We start from the raw sequence: 17746 nt of genomic DNA, 5'->3' as shown, positions 1-17746 counted from the left end.
CTTGTCCGTTAACACACTTATACACTTCTATATGCCTGACCACACCCTGCGATGTGAATATTTGTTTGTCCTTTCACAATGTTCTTGTTATCCCATTTTTTGGGTCTCTAGAGCTATAGTACTAAATGTGATTTATTATGGCCTGATTGCTCATACCCAGTGTAACCACATGCTGAGACTCCCCCGTACAGGCCATGTCCCCGATTTGGGCGGTTAGTCCCCCCTCCAGCAACTACATTAGACTCACCAATGGAGTGTGTGATTTATACACATACATATACACTCCATCCCCTTCCCCTATCACACACAGGCCTTCTCCCCTTCCCAGGTATGGGCAATGGATGTTCGGCTCCTCCTTTATTCTTTTTTGACTCCTTGAAGACAATGAGTGTGATCCTCCCTTTTTTATACTCTCCTGTGCAGTCATGGCTCTAACCCACTCACCTAGATGGTTAAGTTCCTCTCACTGAATTTTCAGTAGTTGAACTCCCCTGACAAACAAAGTTTAGCCCTTTCCTTTTTCTATCATGTATCCCAATGGGATGAGGTCTTTCGGACCTCCTATTGCATGTCACAGTGCCTGACCCATACAGAGATAAATGTTTAGACTGCTCCACAGGCTCTACCTGACTCCAGACAAACTGCACAAGATCTGGCCCGCACAAACCAAGTACTGCTAGCCTAACTGCAGGGCAGAATCTTTTATATTTTGGGAATTCCACGGGGTCCACCTTCTACAGTCTGCAGTGTTTTCATTGATAGCAAATATTACTAAGAATATCCCTTCTACCCTGGATGTTGCTCTTATGCATCATTTCCTCCCCATAGATTTCCTCGGAAGAATGATACATTAAAAAGGTCATATATTTATCGTTACAAGAGCCGCATTTGCTCAGACATTGAGAACACCATCTCCCCCCTCTCTTCACTTGAATCATGAACCTTAGGGGTTCCGTACTTGTCCTAGGCTTCTTCTCCAGATGAGTGTTTTACCTGGCTTGAATATACCTGCACTCACCATGTCACACACGATTCCCAGGCCCTGCAAGGAACCCTATCACAGTGAAGCCATGGGTCTTTGTCTTCTGGTGTTGAAGTATTGTCTGCTAAGGTCGATCTGCTTCTCCTCACATTAATACCTTACCCCTTCCCTTGTGCTCCCCCCTCCACCCACCATGAATCTATACCCCATTTTTCTTTTTGCTTTCTGTATCCCCAATTGAAAAAACTGCCAATAAAAGATATTGTTGGAAAAACAGAAACAATTTAAAACTAGTAAAAAAAAAAAAAACTTAAGCTGCTGAAAGCCAGACAATTAAGCATTCCAGTGATAAAGATATGCCAAATGTGACAATTAAAAAAAAAAAAAAGCCACACACCCCCCCACCACCACCCAGTTTAGTGGGAATGAAATGGATTTTTAATATTTTTATCTAGTAATGATCAACAGTTCAGATTTGCAGTTTTTTTTACCATCATAGAGAAATGGAGTTTGACATGCCTAGTATCCAAAATAAAAAGAATAAAACATAGAAAACACACGGGACACTGCAAAACAAAAAAAACATAATACTAGCTCAGGAAAAAGAACCTGCACTACAAGAGTTATACAGAGGGAATAGCAAAGCTATGAACAATTTAAAATGCAAAGCATATAACGAGAGTCAGTGACAACCATCAGGTTCAGTCTATGATCCCTATACACAAGAGAATGCTGCTCAAAATTAATTCATGAAGGAACCTAGAAGCAGTGTTAAGTTGCCAGTCACTCTTTCCTTTATTACTTGAAAGTGGCTATATTAGTTACAGCATATTTGGAGGGATATTTGACACTTATGCTGACAAAAAAAATAGATAGTAGGGATGTCATCAGCCACTTGCTCACACAGTATGGACCTGACAGACATGTACTTCAAAAATAATAAAAAAAAAAAAAACATTAGTAATATCACTATCCAAACCAGATTAGCCAAAACTTTATGTATACAGTATAGATAGAAGGTGCATGGGATGATGCAAAGCTTCAATTTTGTTAATATACAAGAGAAATTATAAATATGGTTTTGATGAAGAGGTTCCTCATGAAAGGCTGTAGAAGGTTGTAGACAATGGGTTAGGTTTTACCTAGGATACAGGGCACTGTAAAGGAAACACAAACCCTCACAACCAAACCAAGAATAAATTCCTCCTCCGTATAATCCCTGCACAGAAACAAGAAAAGGAGAACAAGTTGTAATATTCAGAAAATGTGCATTCCTGGGTCTGCGCTGTACCTTACTACAGCCTCAGAAAGAATAGTATTAAATATAATTTTTTTTTTTTTTATAAAGGCCTCATAAGGCCCTTGTTCAGCCATATTATTTGCCAAGAGAGATTATTAATTTTTCTGCTGAAATGCAGTTTATTTTCCAGCTCGTAGTGTGGGAGCTGTGCCCATGACTTTGGGTATGGCAGACAGGAGATAAACCTCCAGCCCCCTTGGGATAAGAATAATTGACATCTGTCCTGAAAAGGGGGAGAAACTTAAACACCTCAAGAATATGTGAGATAGTTAATCTGCAGCACATCCCATAGATGATTGTATGCTTATGACGTAGGATTTATATATTCAGTAGGCTAAATACTTATATCTTGATATCAAGAAAACAGAGAATGTTCCTTGTATACAGAATTTGGTCTGTGTCTAGTCTCTCCAGCTGATTGAAGCGCTCACAGATATACGTAACACCACAAGGCAAACTCAGACCCAACAATAGCAATTTGAAAAAAAAAAAAAAAAAAAAAAAAACTTACTTTCTCCATCAGCATTAAAAGGGACACAGGTAGTGGGATGTCCACTGAGGACACGGAGAAAATAAGCTACCCCCCAAACACAGAACAACCCACCCACATGCTACCTGCACATGTACTTGGCCTTCCAGTTAGCCCCTCTGATGGTTTAGTTAATCTATCTCATGACATTGTCCACTGCACGAGGACTGATCAGTCCTTGAGGAGAGACAGCAAGGTGCACAAGACAAGATAGATGGCACAGAGTTCCAGAATTATGATAGTCAAGATGAAGGAGATCACATACCCCCAGCTGCAGTGGAGCGGCTGGAGTGGAAAAACACTTCCGAATTTCAATACATTTTTATCTTTTTGCCAGAGTTGCTGCCAACACAACTCCATTTTGAATCACTCAATGGAAAGGAATTTGAAGTCCTTAAGATCAAAATCAAGTTGGAAGGAACAATTACACTAGAGGGGCAGGAATAGATTCATTGATTAATCTATGTGAACTCGCAAATTCGTGCATTTTACATTTTTTACACCAAAAGTACATTTCTACATTTGCCCTCAAACTAATAAGCATATTAATGAGCAATGCTGAAGGAAAAACCTTAATATGCATATGATGCAAAAAAAACCAAAAAAAACAATATTGCCCAAGCTATAAATGATATATTCCAACACACATCTGAAACATTGCTGGAAGAACTCTAGACTTCTGCCAAATTATATTAAGAAAGATAAAGTATCACCACACTCAGCAGGTCCTGTGCAAAATAAATATGCAATTGCAAGTAACACAGCCTATGTTTACAGCAACTTTAAATCAGGCCCAATATGTATTTCGGATGCCTTCTGGAAATACATATTACTATTAAAACCCTTCCCCCATGTTTACCTACAGTACCCAGAAAGAAAACATTGGGGAGGTATGAGGAACATCAACCAATTAAGTACTGTCAGATAAGACATGGGGAAGAGATCCTACAGTAATTTTAAGAAAAACATGACTTACCGACTGTATTTGTAGTGGTAAATAAATGTACGTGACACTACATTTTCGAAAGCTTAATACATACTTAACCCCCTATTACATTGATAATCATGCAGTTATTCATTTAAATATTTATATTAGCGCACTCTTTTTTTTTTTTTTTTTACTCAAAAGGTTTTTATTAAGTTTTTAGTAAAAGAATATGTAACAAACATAGCAGTTACCACAGAGTACAGTGCATAATGTATAATGTAGATCCAATAAATCAGTCAGAACTGCACATAAACCATCAAAAAAGTAACAAAACACAATAATACAGGAAACATTCAAGTACACATAAGACAAGGACTTCAATGGGGAGGAGGAGGGAGACAGACAGGGGGGCAGGAGTCGGAGACTGGCTGTATTAACCCCAATCAACCGTAAAGGCACATTTTGAGAGCGGGACATCTACCCTCCAGAGGGGTATACAGCATGAAAGATTTAGGTGGCAGACACAGGTCTATACTTTGAAAAGAATTCGTACCATGTGAACCATTTAACCAGGGACGAGGAAGCTCTTGAGGAAAAGTTAAAGCCTATGGTTTCCATCTCATAGCTGTGTTGTACTTTGCTGATGATTTTGGTAAAAGATGGAACCAAGGGGGATTTCCAGCTTTGAGCTATTGCGGCTCTGGCTGATATGAGTATGTGCCCAGCAGCGCACTTTTTTTTAAAGAAATGTTGTACATTTGTCAGACACAGTAGGTTTGGGAAATGCATAAAACACTGTACTCTGGTAGATAACATACTAAAGTAAAGCTCACACATATCACAAGGTTATGCCAGGAGGAACCCTCACTGACAGCAGTAACAGTAACTTGAAATACAGATTTAGACAGCTGCATTCTAATATGGCAATAACTCAGGAATGATGCAATACCGTTAATTGTGATACTGGGAGTCAATTTAATGTTTGCTACATTTGTATAGCTATAGCCATGTTAATACATTGAGAAGTAGTTTGCAAAGTACATTAAACCCCAGCAGCAAATCAAAGTGTACTTACCAGCATTTGACATTTTCTGTTGCTTGATACTGTATTAAGTGTTGTGCTTTGAATAAGATATTTTCACATTCTTAACATGTTTGGCAAGTCCTATACTTCAGTTTACAATTTCTCATTAATTGTATTTCATACACAGAGCTCAATATGTTTGCTATAGTGTCATTTTTTTATGCAGGATGTCCAAAACAACTTTAATATATGCAACAAAACTTTACCTACCGCTTGGAACATTTCGCTGATCTCTTAACTTTTTAAGACTGTTAACAGCTATGTTAAGATACATGTTTTTGCTCCCACATCTGTCATATATAGATTTTTCTTCTGTTAAGGCCTATGAAACAAGACACATAGTTAACCCATTTCATACAGTCATATGTATTCATAAAACTTGCATACTATTGAAAGAGTTCCTCAAACCATAGAACAAAAAAATTCTGCCAATTATTGATATACGATACAATTTTTGGCAGTCTTTCCAATTTAAAATTTATAGATTTGGTTAACAATATATATTGTGGGCCCACATATGAATACTAAACCAATGGAAATATAAGCCAACATACATGATGTATCATTCTTTGACAAATACAATACTGTAAACACTGGATTTTAAATAAAATGAAAACATAAAACGTTAAACATTTTTTATTTGTTTACAGAATCCTTTCAACAGTATTCAATTATTTCATGTCCAGGATATTTGAAGATAGTGTTTAATGGGCAAAGTCCATACTTTTTGGTCTCTAAAACTTGCACACTATTACCATCATTAATCCTTTCAGAAGGTGCATTAGAAAACATTTTCTTATTTGTAATGACACGTGTTGATAGGCCTAAATTTTACTAAATGTGATGCTAGTTGATACATTTTTTAAAAAGCTGTTTTAATCCAGTGTTTTATGCATGTTTTCAAACAAAAAGTGAAATAAGTACTGTACACATTGGTGTGAAAGGTTCAATGCCTAGTGTCATTAAGTACTCTACCTTTTAGAGGTTAGTGTTTATTGTAGTTATACTGCAATAATACAAATATACTTAGGAGAGAATTCAAATCCCAACATTAAGAATGAAAAGTTATAGCAGGAATTTAAGTATAACAGCCAAGCAGAATTATCTTTTTAAAACACAAACAGAAGACTAAAATAGTCCAGTAATTTATGATATAATTTTAGCATATTATACACAGACAGCTCCTACAGACCTGATAGTCCCATCAATTATGAATGGAATAAAACACTTATAAAAGAATATTACAAGTCACATGCATAACAGTAAGCCAAGTGTTTTCATGTATGCTTTAGAAGTTAGAGGTTTTATAATGTGCATTGGTAGATGCATAACCGAATATAAAAAAAGTTTAAATATTTTGCTTGCTGTGCAAAACCCATAAGTACCATTTGGGTTGTATGTTAAAATCGGAGAGGCACGATACCTTATCAAAAGCTTCCTGGACAGATGAAGATTCTCTCAAGAACTCTTCCACAAAAGAATTAACATAACGCTGTCTCGTTTCATGTGGCACTTTAGCACCGCTTTCTTGGACAATCGATGTCGACTTTTTTCGAGTAGAAATCTAATTACAAACAAACAAATATTATAAACCTGTCCACTAATCAGTTAACCTTAAAGTGGAATTATTACTACTACAATTCATTATACTATCCCATGCCAGCTGACCCTAAAGAACTGGGTGAAGTGCAATTCTAAAGAAAAATCTTTAGAATATTCTAAGAACCCATGACAGAAGGTGAGCACAGACCATTAAAGTGCTTCAATCTTAAGCACCATGAGAAAATTATCTGCAAGTGCAATAGAATAAGACCTTAGTCTCAGGAATTTGTTCCATGTTAACAAGTGCCGTGCTACAAGGATTGTGGATATAAGCCATAGCAATTCAATAGATGAAACCTCAAACTACCCACTAATATTCTCCCCTCCGCCATCTCTAGTATTGACTTTGATTAATGGTTCCGTTTAAAAACAGGTACAGAATATATATATCCTTTATCTGGATATGGGGGCGTTGCAGCACCATCCAAACAGCAGACAACATGAATTGCAACACACCTCTATCGGTACTGGAATTTCAGAAATAGTTATATCTTCATTTACATACAACAGGTTTTCAAAATAGATACTTTCCTTTAATAACATACAAGTTATTTGGGAGTATTGTTACCTTTATTGGGGTCATCTGAATTGTCCTTTTTTGAGGAATTCCAGATTTCAAGGTTGTGGCACATGTACTTCCTTGGAAGAATCCACTTAACTGGCTCCTAGCTGGTACAACTGGCTGGACCTCCACTAGATTAAGACAAACTAATAAAATAAAATTAAAAATTAGAAATGAAAGTCAAGGGGCACAAAGAACAATATTACTATTGTTGTTGTGCTGCTCTCATGTTTTTCTTTTATGCATTTACCTGAAGAGCATGTTTACCACACCTATACATCTCCTCCTGCGGTGCCCATTTTTCTATTCTGTGCCTCTCCCGCATCATATTTACCAATGTCTCACTAACATTTCTGGATGAAGAATTAAAACGCAAATGTTTAGGCTGCCCTACTAGCATGTCCATGAATGATCTGTATACGCATGCACAATGAAGACAATAGTGCATCTAGTTTGTGTTTTAACCTCCTTTCACCGATATTGTATATTGAAGAGCATAGCAACCACAGCTACTAGTACTGCTCTGACAAAACTAGTCATTGGGAAAGTGAAGGGAGGACAGCCGTTCAGCTTATCAATAGACTATTAAAAGCAGTAATGATAGATAACTTAAACTGACAATAAGACAATGGTGTGCCACAAAGTGCCAATACATGGGCAGTACCAGGTGTTTGACCTTAGTACCAAGTGGACATAGCCACTTACATTTTGACCCCATATGCTATAGGAGCACAAACTAAGCCAGAAAATGACAATACCTACAGTCATACTGTGGTCACTGTCTGTGACTGGGAGGACATATGCAGGTCCCATAGTGGGCTAACTTGGGCTGGGTCATCTGCATTTTTTTCTCCTTTAAAATGTTCCTAATAGGCTGCTGAGTCAAGTCTCGCCCCCCTGAGCTAAAGATTGCCAGCTAGCCCCTGGTCAATGTCAAACTCCATCTCTGCTATTTGCCAATCCACTTACTTTATTTTCAGAAATACATAGAACTTAAATAGTACAGACGGTAAATAGGTTAGAATCAGCCATGTTTTATGCTGCTCAATATTTTACATCTATGCAAATTCTTACCCATCTGACCAAAATTGTGATAAGCTGGGGACAAGCAATTGGCAATTCTTTTCTGTGATGAGGCCACAAAGGCTTGTCCACCTTTAACAGCAGATGTTATCTGCAATGCTTGATGTTGAACATGTAGTATCCGTGCGTGAGGTATTTGCTGGGAGGAAGGGCCTCTGTAAGGAACAAGTATACTGGTGCTTGTTTTGACCTACAAAACAAAAAGGACTACGATATGCTGGGTGCCACACCTGCATTTTAGAACCAATGCATTTCAACTTCTTACAAATGCTCAGAAAATCTTTATGACCGCTTTCATGACCATTCAACTGCTACGTAAAATGCTGCTTAGATACTTCAATACTTCTGTGAGACAGGCTAGTGTTTTACATACATTTCAAAGGATTTTAGTAGCAGTTATTGGTTAGGTGAGAAGTGCTACGTTTAGTGTTCATGAGTGTTAGAGGATTTGGAAAAAGCTTGTAGTGTGTGTGTAACTGCTGTAATGTTATCATAGAGTGGTTATATTACAACTAACCCCCTATCCCATTACTAACCCCTGGAGGATAGTTGGTCTACATTGTTGTTTGTCTTCAGGGCCCAGGCACATACAATCCTCTGTAGAGACTACAGTCTACTGCAAAATCTATGTAACCAACACAACAGTAACACGCCAAGAGACTTTTGTAGCATGTGGTGCTTTTTTTAATGAAAGGCATTAGTTCTTACATCACATTTTGCTGAGGGATGAGCAATTCTTTTCTTCTGGCCAGGGAGCAGATCACCGACTTTTGCTTCTTGTATTTCCATTTCTGACTGATCTTGGTAACCCTGAAGTGCATAAAATGTAAAAATGGAAAGGCAAAAAACAAAACAAAAAAAACAACAAACCAGTTTGTTTGGTCTTTGTACCATTAACTCATCACACCAATTTTTAAAGGAAAAACAAAAATTCATAGAATGAAATTAAAATGCAGACACTCTGCATAAGCTACTGGAGTAAATCTCCTACCATTCATGTTAACTTACACCTTAATTATTTTCTATGGAAGTAGATGCACAATGCAGTGTCTAGATCATAAATGGCGCCAAGCTTGATACCATCATTGTCTGCTAGTTAAAAGCAAAACTTTGGAAAGTTGGCACCTGCATTATGTGTTATATATCATCCCTTAAGTAGCCGTTTATGTGAGGGTCTAGATTACTTCACGGCTGATCTCACTACAAGTATTAAGTATAATTACATGCACATTTATATAACTTAGTACGTGGTTCCTCACTAGCAGAAAAAAACCCAAAAAAAACACACCAATAGACATATATATATACATACATATACATATATCTCTATCAATAATTAAGAAGGTTTAAATCTCAGGTCGGGATTTATAATACCTGCTCTTTCTCACCTAACCCTGCCTCTTGCAGCCCTCTGCTTCTCTCCCTGAAGACATCAAATTATCATTCTAATTTATTTCAAACATTAAATTTATTTTCACGGACTATAGTGCAGTGGCTATTAACGTGAATATATCACTTGGTTTTTGTTGACAAAACTTTTTTTTGTTTAATTTGTTTTTGTTGGATTTATTATACTCTAGTGTGTTGTGATATTTATCCTAGCAAGTGGATTTTTATTTAAAATAATTTATATTAATAAATATGACCAGCTTTAAAGGGTGAAATCTTTAAATGAAATGCAAACCATGACTTACCTGTGCTCCAGCATCGGGTTCCCCAAAAGGCTCTACACTCAGCGAAGGCTGTCCTTGATCCTGCTGGTTGGGGGAAGTGTGTTCATATCATTAGCACGCACATAGTGGAAAGACTAATCTTAAAATGCACTGCAAATGAACCCACCATCAAATAGCAAAGCACCACCCACACTGATTTTTCTCCCATTTATACACCCACTAAATTTTCTTACATTCCTGCATCCTGATTTTACCATGAACCTCATCGTAATATCCATGATTATATCCCTGTAACTATCTCAGAGACAATTAACCCCATCTTTATGCCCTGCTCTCCCACCTCAGGCCCTGCATACAGCAGCTGAACATATGTATAGGGAGTGACCACACCCAAGTTGAGCTGGTATAGGTAATGCTAGAGATTCTAGATACTAATAACTGACCTACTAGAGGCTGCATCTTGGAGAGCACGGTGAGCTTATTGAAGTTCTCAAACTCTGGAACCCAGATGTAGGAAATGATGTATGAACTCTGCCCCTGCTACTGAAACTGAAGTGAAGAGGTATCAGTTCCATATATCTCATTACACTTCACTGTCTATAGATGGGAAGACATCATCAACCTAAGCAGGGGAACCACCCTCCCCGGAATCCAACCACTGTGTGAGTGATAAACTGTCCCTCTCTGGTGGTACCCACACACTTAGGCAACCAGGTCTGTTACCCAGATTGCCCTACCCCTTCCTATTATATTTCTACTAAAAGAACAGTAATTGGTTTGGATGAAGCAGCATCATTATGTAATATCCCTTACATTTTACCACTATCCAACAAATGTGAAATTTTATATACATTGTTTTGGATCATGTATAAAATATTATGAAACCTGCCATTTCAGCTTTCATTTGTGAATGTGCCCAACAAGAGGGACCTTAAAAGCGCAATATTCTTTTTTAGCTATGAAAATTAATCCCTACTACTTTGATTTCTGAGGAGAAAACAAAATCCTTGCTTGAGATGCCAATGAGATTTATATTCATGCTTATCCTCTATCCCATGGCATTTTATAGTTTCTGAATAGACCTGGAATGACAATGGTCAGTTCATTCGGCTAGGTGCGGTGGTTGGGGTAGGCCTGGGAACACTTAAGGCCAAACTCCACTGGCAAAACAAAATCTTGTGCTCAAATGTGGAAGGGGGCGAATATTTCTCTGGACAGATATAGATATAGATAATATATATCTATTTACACACACACCTGTGTTGATTTTTTCTTTGCTTCATGTTCAGTAAATTCATTGAAAATTCTTAGACATTCCTGCATTGGATCATCTGAATCAGAAATATCTGTGTCCTCTTCTGAATTGTCCTCAGTATCAGATGAAGAATTTACAACAATAACTTCATTCTCTCTTGCTAAACATTCAGTCTCTTGCTGACATTTATGTTCATCAATTAGTACTCGATCACCAGCACACTCATCCAGATTTGTTATGTTTGTAGTTATGCCATCAGGGTTTGAAAAATCTGCATTGGGAAAAATTAGATTTTTTTGTTTCAAGGTATTTTCTTGAGGCAAGGATGTCAAGTCATTTTCACCACCAGACTTTCCAATGTTGATCAAGTCTGTTTGCTCTTGAACATTTTCATTTATGCTTACAGAAAGGTTTTTTCCCCCCTCATTTTTAGACTCCACTAAGTCTGAGATTGGTATAGCATCGGAAAATGTGCCACCATCATTGCAATTTTCAAATATTTGACTATTATCATTTGTACAGCTCATCAAACCTATACTTTCCGAGGCATGTAGAGTATCCAGTTCACTTTCAGTTACAGAATTGGTATTTATATCAATGGAACTTCCTGTTGGAGCCAAGATGTCCATAGTATTGGTCTCAGAATCTTTTTCCTCATTGGATATGATCATTTCCTCAGATAAGGGTAAAGGTGTTTGTTTAGGTCCACATACTTTATTTGCCCTTTTTTGTTTTGAAACAACGTTGAGCGGTGGAACATCAATTACAAGCAAATCCTCATCATCCGATTCTTGAAGTTTTATTGCCAACCTTATTGGAGATGCAGCTCTAGGCTTTTTTTTAAGGTTACCCATCACCTCTTCACACGTGTGCTTGGATTTTGACTTGTTTTCATCTTCCTTTGTAGAACCAAAAAAGCCTGCAGAATAATTAAGCAGTGGGTCATACTCCAGATCTGTGGCTGGACAGCTTCGATCGACCACATATTTTTTCTGCACTGTATTACTATTTTTTGCTGAGAAAACTGCACGATCCTTCCTTTCTGGAGTATGCCGTTGCTCATCCTGCACAGTTGCCAAAATATTGCAGTTAATATCGGTTTTAGGTACAGGGCCTTTTATGCATGGTGTTACACTTTTATACAGCAATAACGTTTTCTGTTTCTCTTCCACTTCATTTTTGACAGCCTCAATGGCTTTATTAAGTCGCTCTAGTTCCTGCAAGTTTTTACCTAGAACAATGAAAAACAAACTGTAAACTGGCTTGTAGGAGCAACAGGAGAATGAATCATTCCAGTTTCATCGGGGATGTAAGGGTAGTCATAAGTACATGCAGGTCAATAACCTGCGTTTTTCACCATGATTTCAATTGGATCACAATACTTTAGGCCACATATCTACAATATCAGTCCAATTGCCAAATATCAATGTTTGGTGCCAGCATTACATGATTTTTGATGCTTTAACCACAGCTGTGTGTAGGAACAAACTCTAGAGCCCTATGGAACCAAGTGATTGGCTTGATGTTAGCTAAGTAAAACAAGTGTGTATAGATTGGTTTATTAAAACAACTAGTGAAAACTATAGTTTCCCTAAGCAGCTGTTCAGACCTCAAGTTTTCTAGAGTGGGAAAATATGCATAAATAATAAAGTAAAATCAATTTGGTCTTCAAATAGTTTTAGGGTCTCCAAGGAACATAGAAACTTTGATTTAACAATTTATACTGTAGTGCTTTTAGTTTAGAAGAAACCTTCATTTAGTATGTATGGTCAAAGAGGACAAGTCACGAGACTATATCAAGGATATAACTACTACACTGAAATGCTTTATCTTCTCAGTAATTTATCATGTGCAAGGATGGGGAAAAACAAAACCTTAAAACATTCAAAAAGTACTCATTACTACTGCAACAACTTAATGCATAGGTAGGGGAGGGCTGGCAAATTTTAGCCCAGGAGGCAAACTCAACTCAAGAGCCTATGAGGCACATTTTAATTCCTCTCTGCCCAGCTTGCCCCTGTGTGTAGGGAGGTGTATACATTAAATAAAAATAAGCTTAACAGTTCCACAAAATGCACTATATTTCCATCAACCACCATAGTAGCAATCATGCCAATAACAACCATAGTTGTTAACAGAGCCGTAACTTAAAATTTTAGTGCCTGGGACGAGAAACAAAACTGCCGGCCCACGCTAGCCCTCAATTTTAACCAAATGAACCCAAAATATTCATAAACTGCACCCCCCCCCCCCCCTTCAGGGTTGCGCCCTGGGTGGTCACCCCTATTACACAGCCCTAGTTATTAAATAGTTTCTAGGGACAATTTGCAGCTTAGCCTCAGCATCCAGACACACCATGCACAATACTATAGTGGGTCTAAGAGCACTACGATCTCTATAGACAGATTTAATGCATAGCAATCCACACAGATTTGACTTTTAACTACTAAAAATATTCACTCACAAAGCACAATAAAAATAGGTGGCAAGAATTACATACAACACTAGGCAAAGATGGACTTTTTGTGTAAATGTTCAGTAAAATGAGGACTTTTCCAGGGAGAATTATTTAAAGCACCTGGAAATTGCTATTATACACTAAATGGCCACATACAAACAGCTGTGGTGCAAGTTATATCCAACATGAAATTCTGTCACCCAAATATCATAATTTGTAGCCCTAAAATGACAACGTACTGCAACAATAATGCACATTAGATCTTACTAACGGGCAATTCAAACATGAAAGAAGTACAAACACAACAGTGACTGAGCGGAGAGTGACTTCTCATGTCTCACCTATGACTGGCCTGGGAGCCCCGGCGGCTGTGCAGGTATCTGTCCCAGTGGTTTCCGGACACACATGCTGGAACTGGCAGTGGGGCCGGGTACAGCCGCCGGGCTCCGCTGTAAACGGACAGGATAGAAGCTGGAAGAGACCCGCGGAACGTAACATCTGAGCCAAAGCGAATCCCCTCTACCGAAGTTCTCTATTTCCCGCCCAACCACATACCCAGACTTCAGCAACTGGTCTCCCTGGTTCGTTAATTGGGACGTAATTAATATACATCCAGTCAGTCACGTAGAGAGAGGTGTAACTTTATCTCATTTATTATCGGTAGATACGTTTTGTCTTCTTTTTTACAAACTTATTTGTTTTTCTTGACCATATCTGCTACTTCTTTTGTCTTTCTGTACAATGCATTTAAGAATCAACCAATTTCATGCAGCCTTTTTATGAGTGATTCACAGCGAGGCACAAGTTCATTTGCCAAAATTCTGCTTTTTGGAGCTGACCCCCACCCCATAAAATAAAACATATATATATTTTACAAGCTTGTGGGTTCCATAGTTGCCACTGTCCCCGGGGCCAGTCCCAGGTTTTTATTTTTTGCTGATGTAAGATGTACTTCTTATCATCTGTTCTTACTCTGTAGGCTTTATAAGTCTATATTTATTGGAGAAGAGTATATGAAATGCAAAAAAAGCCTCTTTTATAATCAACTAAAGCATGGTTGTCCAACCCGCGGGCCGCATGCGGCCCAGCATGCCTGTAAATGTGGCCCAGCAGGAGTTTTGGTTGTGGCAAGGGGGCAGCGCTGAAAAAAAAAATCCTGCAAAAAAAAAAATAATAATTACCTTGCGGTCACGTCAGCTGGCGCTCCGGCTCCCTCCCTGGTCTCCTCCTCCGTGTGGCGCTCCCAGTGAATGTCGGGGGTGACGTCATCACACCCGACATCCATTGCGTAGCACAGAGGAGTCACCCGCGTGAACCATCAGCAGCAGTGAAAGATTATCCAGTATCTTAATTTTGTTACTCTGAATTTGGACTTTCTGCACCATGCAATTATGGACTAGCTGTGTTCTCTGTATGTATCTAATAAAAATATTAAGAGATAATTGTATTTTTAATATTTTAAACCATTTTAAATGTACAGTGCTGAGTAGGGGGAAAATATCACCCACTGTTACCCTCATTGGAGGCTGCTCCATGAGCCATTTTTCCCGCCACCCTATTTTTAAATCTCTGTAGATTTCTATTAGTCCTCCTGATGCTACCTATATCGGTGACCATTTCAAACTGGTCAATAAAAAAAATGATTCATAGGTGCAGAAAGAGAGGGAAAAAAAAGTTTTTGGCATTTAATTCCCCGAACCCCACTAAGGGGCAGATGCAGGTAAGTTAAATTGTAGCTGGTAATGGGACTACTGCTTTAATCATGATTCTGCAACAGGTTTCCTAACTCTTACTAACTTCATTTCCAAGTAAGTTTAATATGTTAACTATGTTTTCTATGGTTTTTTGGATAATCAGCTATCGTTAGTGTTAGTGTATTTTATGTGCGGCCCAAACCAACTCGTCGTCTTCCAATGTGGCCCAGGGAAGCTAAAAGGTTGGACACCCCTGAACTAAACTATGCATGACATAATGGGGATTTCAGTGCTCCAAGGTCCACTAATACAGTGTTGCATTTGGAGAATTGGAAAGTATGAAAACAGCTCAAAGTCAAGACCATTTCTTTCATTAAATTACTTTTAGATTTATTATAAAATACAACACATTTCAACCTTATTTGTGTGTTAAATTAATCATAAGAGTGAAGGAACAACAGGATGTTTTGATTGCATCATATAAGTTTTGTGCATTTTAATATTTTTATTGTATTTATGAGAATATAATGTCCTTACTTGCCACAAATGCACCTGGATGATAAAAAAAAAAAAGCCATCCCATTATAAAGGGACTTAACTAGGGTGGGCAGGCCTCTGCCACCTCCCAGGTTATAAAGCTCAGGGGAGCGCTAGTTCAGATGTGAGTGAGGAGGGACTTAGGAGCACTACAACTGTTTTTGTGAGTGCTGACACAGAGGGGGGTATTCAATTGTTGGCAGAAACGCCAAAAATCTCACGGAAAAAACGTTACTACGGTAATTCTCTCGCTGGATTTCAGCTCCCTGAGCCGCGCGCTGAAATCCAGCTAACTACTACCGTAATAACGGTAGTAGTTTTTACGCGGCGGGATTTCAGAACAATTGAATACCCCTCAGAGACTCAGAGGATTTTGTTCTGAATGGTTTACTTCACACTGTTCTGCTCGGGAAGAGGAAGCCATGTGAAGGGTCGCTCTGTAGGCCATATTCCAAATTACAGTCAGTACGTTCTGCCCCGGCTAGCTGGTGGGTACGGGCAACCAATACCAGAGGACCCCCCCTGAATACATGGGTGTTTAACACAGTCACATGTGGGCAGACTCTAGTGCAGTGGTGTGGTGCAGTGCAATGAAATATAAAGGTTATATGACCTCTTTAACTCCTCCAGCACACACTTTGCAGCAGTAAAATTTTCTGACAGTTCACGCACCAGATGTTGTAGGAACAGTCATTACACAGCATCAGCAGAGCCAATCATATACACAGACGGTAGGCATGGTCTAGAGGTTCTCGCATTACACTCATGCGCACTATCCCCAACGTCGGGGACCCTCTTTTTTTAACTTGTAGCCACACTGTCTTCATGCAGTGATCCCCCTCAAGTATGGGGGTGCTTTCCAAGGGGGCTTCTACTGCTGCTGTACAGAGTAATTCCCCATTATCCAGGGACCTCCCCTCATCTCTCTGCTGAAGCTGCATTTATTTGGAGGAACACTTTCAAAATATTTTATAGTTGTTGGACATCCCAGTTATTAGGGATTTTTGCATCACCTCATCATAGCCACACACTGGCTTGCTGACTTACAGCACTCCCCTAACTGCAGGGCCAACCGTACTGTTACACATGGCACTTTCCTCATGCTTAGGACACATGAATAAGTTTAACAGGACATCTGGCCATGAACTTTCTCATCGGTGCTGACACTCATCAAGACTCTATCCAGGGGCTCTCTTTTCCCATCCTGCTTTTGTACAAATGTGATTCAGTGGCAGCTGCCACTCACTCACCCCTATCCAGGGTCTCTGGCTGCCATCCATCCATGCCTTTCTCTCTCAGGCACCCTTTTTAGCAGCTTTGCCTCCAAAGGCTCAACCTTTCTGCTGGCCTATGCAATGTGGGGCTTTACCCCTCTTGTCCACTGTCATACCAGTGCTGCACCTCTCCATGCTCTCTCATTCTGCATGGGTGTCACTTCTGGGGGACCCCTGAAGGTGGGGATCCCCTCTGCTGCCCTATTCTTCACTATAGGGCTCTCTGCATAATTGGAGGCTCTTACCCCCTTGCTTACCACCCTTCACAGGGTAATGTGGGGCTGTTGCTGCCCTTTCTGGGCTTCATTCCCCGTACAAGAGTTTATAACTTTCCTCACTGGGCTAGCGAGTTTGCTTACGGGGGTGGTTGCCACCAGGGGCAGGCTGAACTGGTCTCATAGTGTGCTACCTTGGCTGGGCCACTGGGCCACCTGCATTTTTTTCCCTTTAAAATAGGTACTGAGTTGTGTCTTGCCCCCCGGGCTGAAATTTGCCAGCCCTACCCTGCTTGCCACTTTTGCCTTTACACTTGCCGGGGACCCAGGACCACCACCTCCTCCCACCCGGGTTCTGGCTAGAAGATGGCTCCCCTCTCTTGGTGCTTATCCCCGTTGGCCACACACCCGTCAGCCGTTGGCCACGTCCCTTCGATGACGCAACCACTCGTGTCATCAGGCTGCGGAGCATAATGGCAGCCCTTCTTACATTCTCCCACTCTTAACACAGGCATCTCCACTATGCCCGACTAACTACTTTCATCTAAACACTATCACACACTCAATCAC

The 17746-nt window shown here is 39.4% G+C and overlaps 1 protein-coding gene across 3 annotated transcripts in view; it reads right to left on the bottom strand.

Annotated features, from left to right (window-relative positions):
• Positions 1-14016, bottom strand: part of LOC142107836 (RNA exonuclease 1 homolog) — a 35986-nt gene extending 21970 nt beyond the window's left edge. For 2 of the 3 annotated variants that reach the window (XM_075191470.1, XM_075191485.1), the window contains exons 1-8: positions 13798-14016; positions 11001-12229; positions 9765-9827; positions 8779-8880; positions 8062-8260; positions 6994-7133; positions 6247-6387; positions 5034-5145 (exon numbers count right to left, since the gene is read on the bottom strand). In XM_075191470.1, the coding sequence (XP_075047571.1) occupies positions 5034-5145; positions 6247-6387; positions 6994-7133; positions 8062-8260; positions 8779-8880; positions 9765-9827; positions 11001-12229; positions 13798-13954 (2143 nt within the window). In that variant the 5' untranslated portion in view covers positions 13955-14016. The remainder of the gene's footprint in view (positions 1-5033; positions 5146-6246; positions 6388-6993; positions 7134-8061; positions 8261-8778; positions 8881-9764; positions 9828-11000; positions 12230-13797) is intronic. The other variant, XM_075191476.1, reaches the window with a different exon arrangement.
• Positions 14017-17746: the final 3730 nt, after the last annotated feature.

This window comes from Mixophyes fleayi, chromosome 1 (genome assembly GCF_038048845.1).
Source record: "Mixophyes fleayi isolate aMixFle1 chromosome 1, aMixFle1.hap1, whole genome shotgun sequence".
Taxonomy (NCBI): Eukaryota; Metazoa; Chordata; class Amphibia; order Anura; family Limnodynastidae; genus Mixophyes; species Mixophyes fleayi.
The sequence above is the reverse complement of the archived record's forward strand: the minus strand, read 5'-3'. Positions and strand labels throughout refer to the sequence as shown.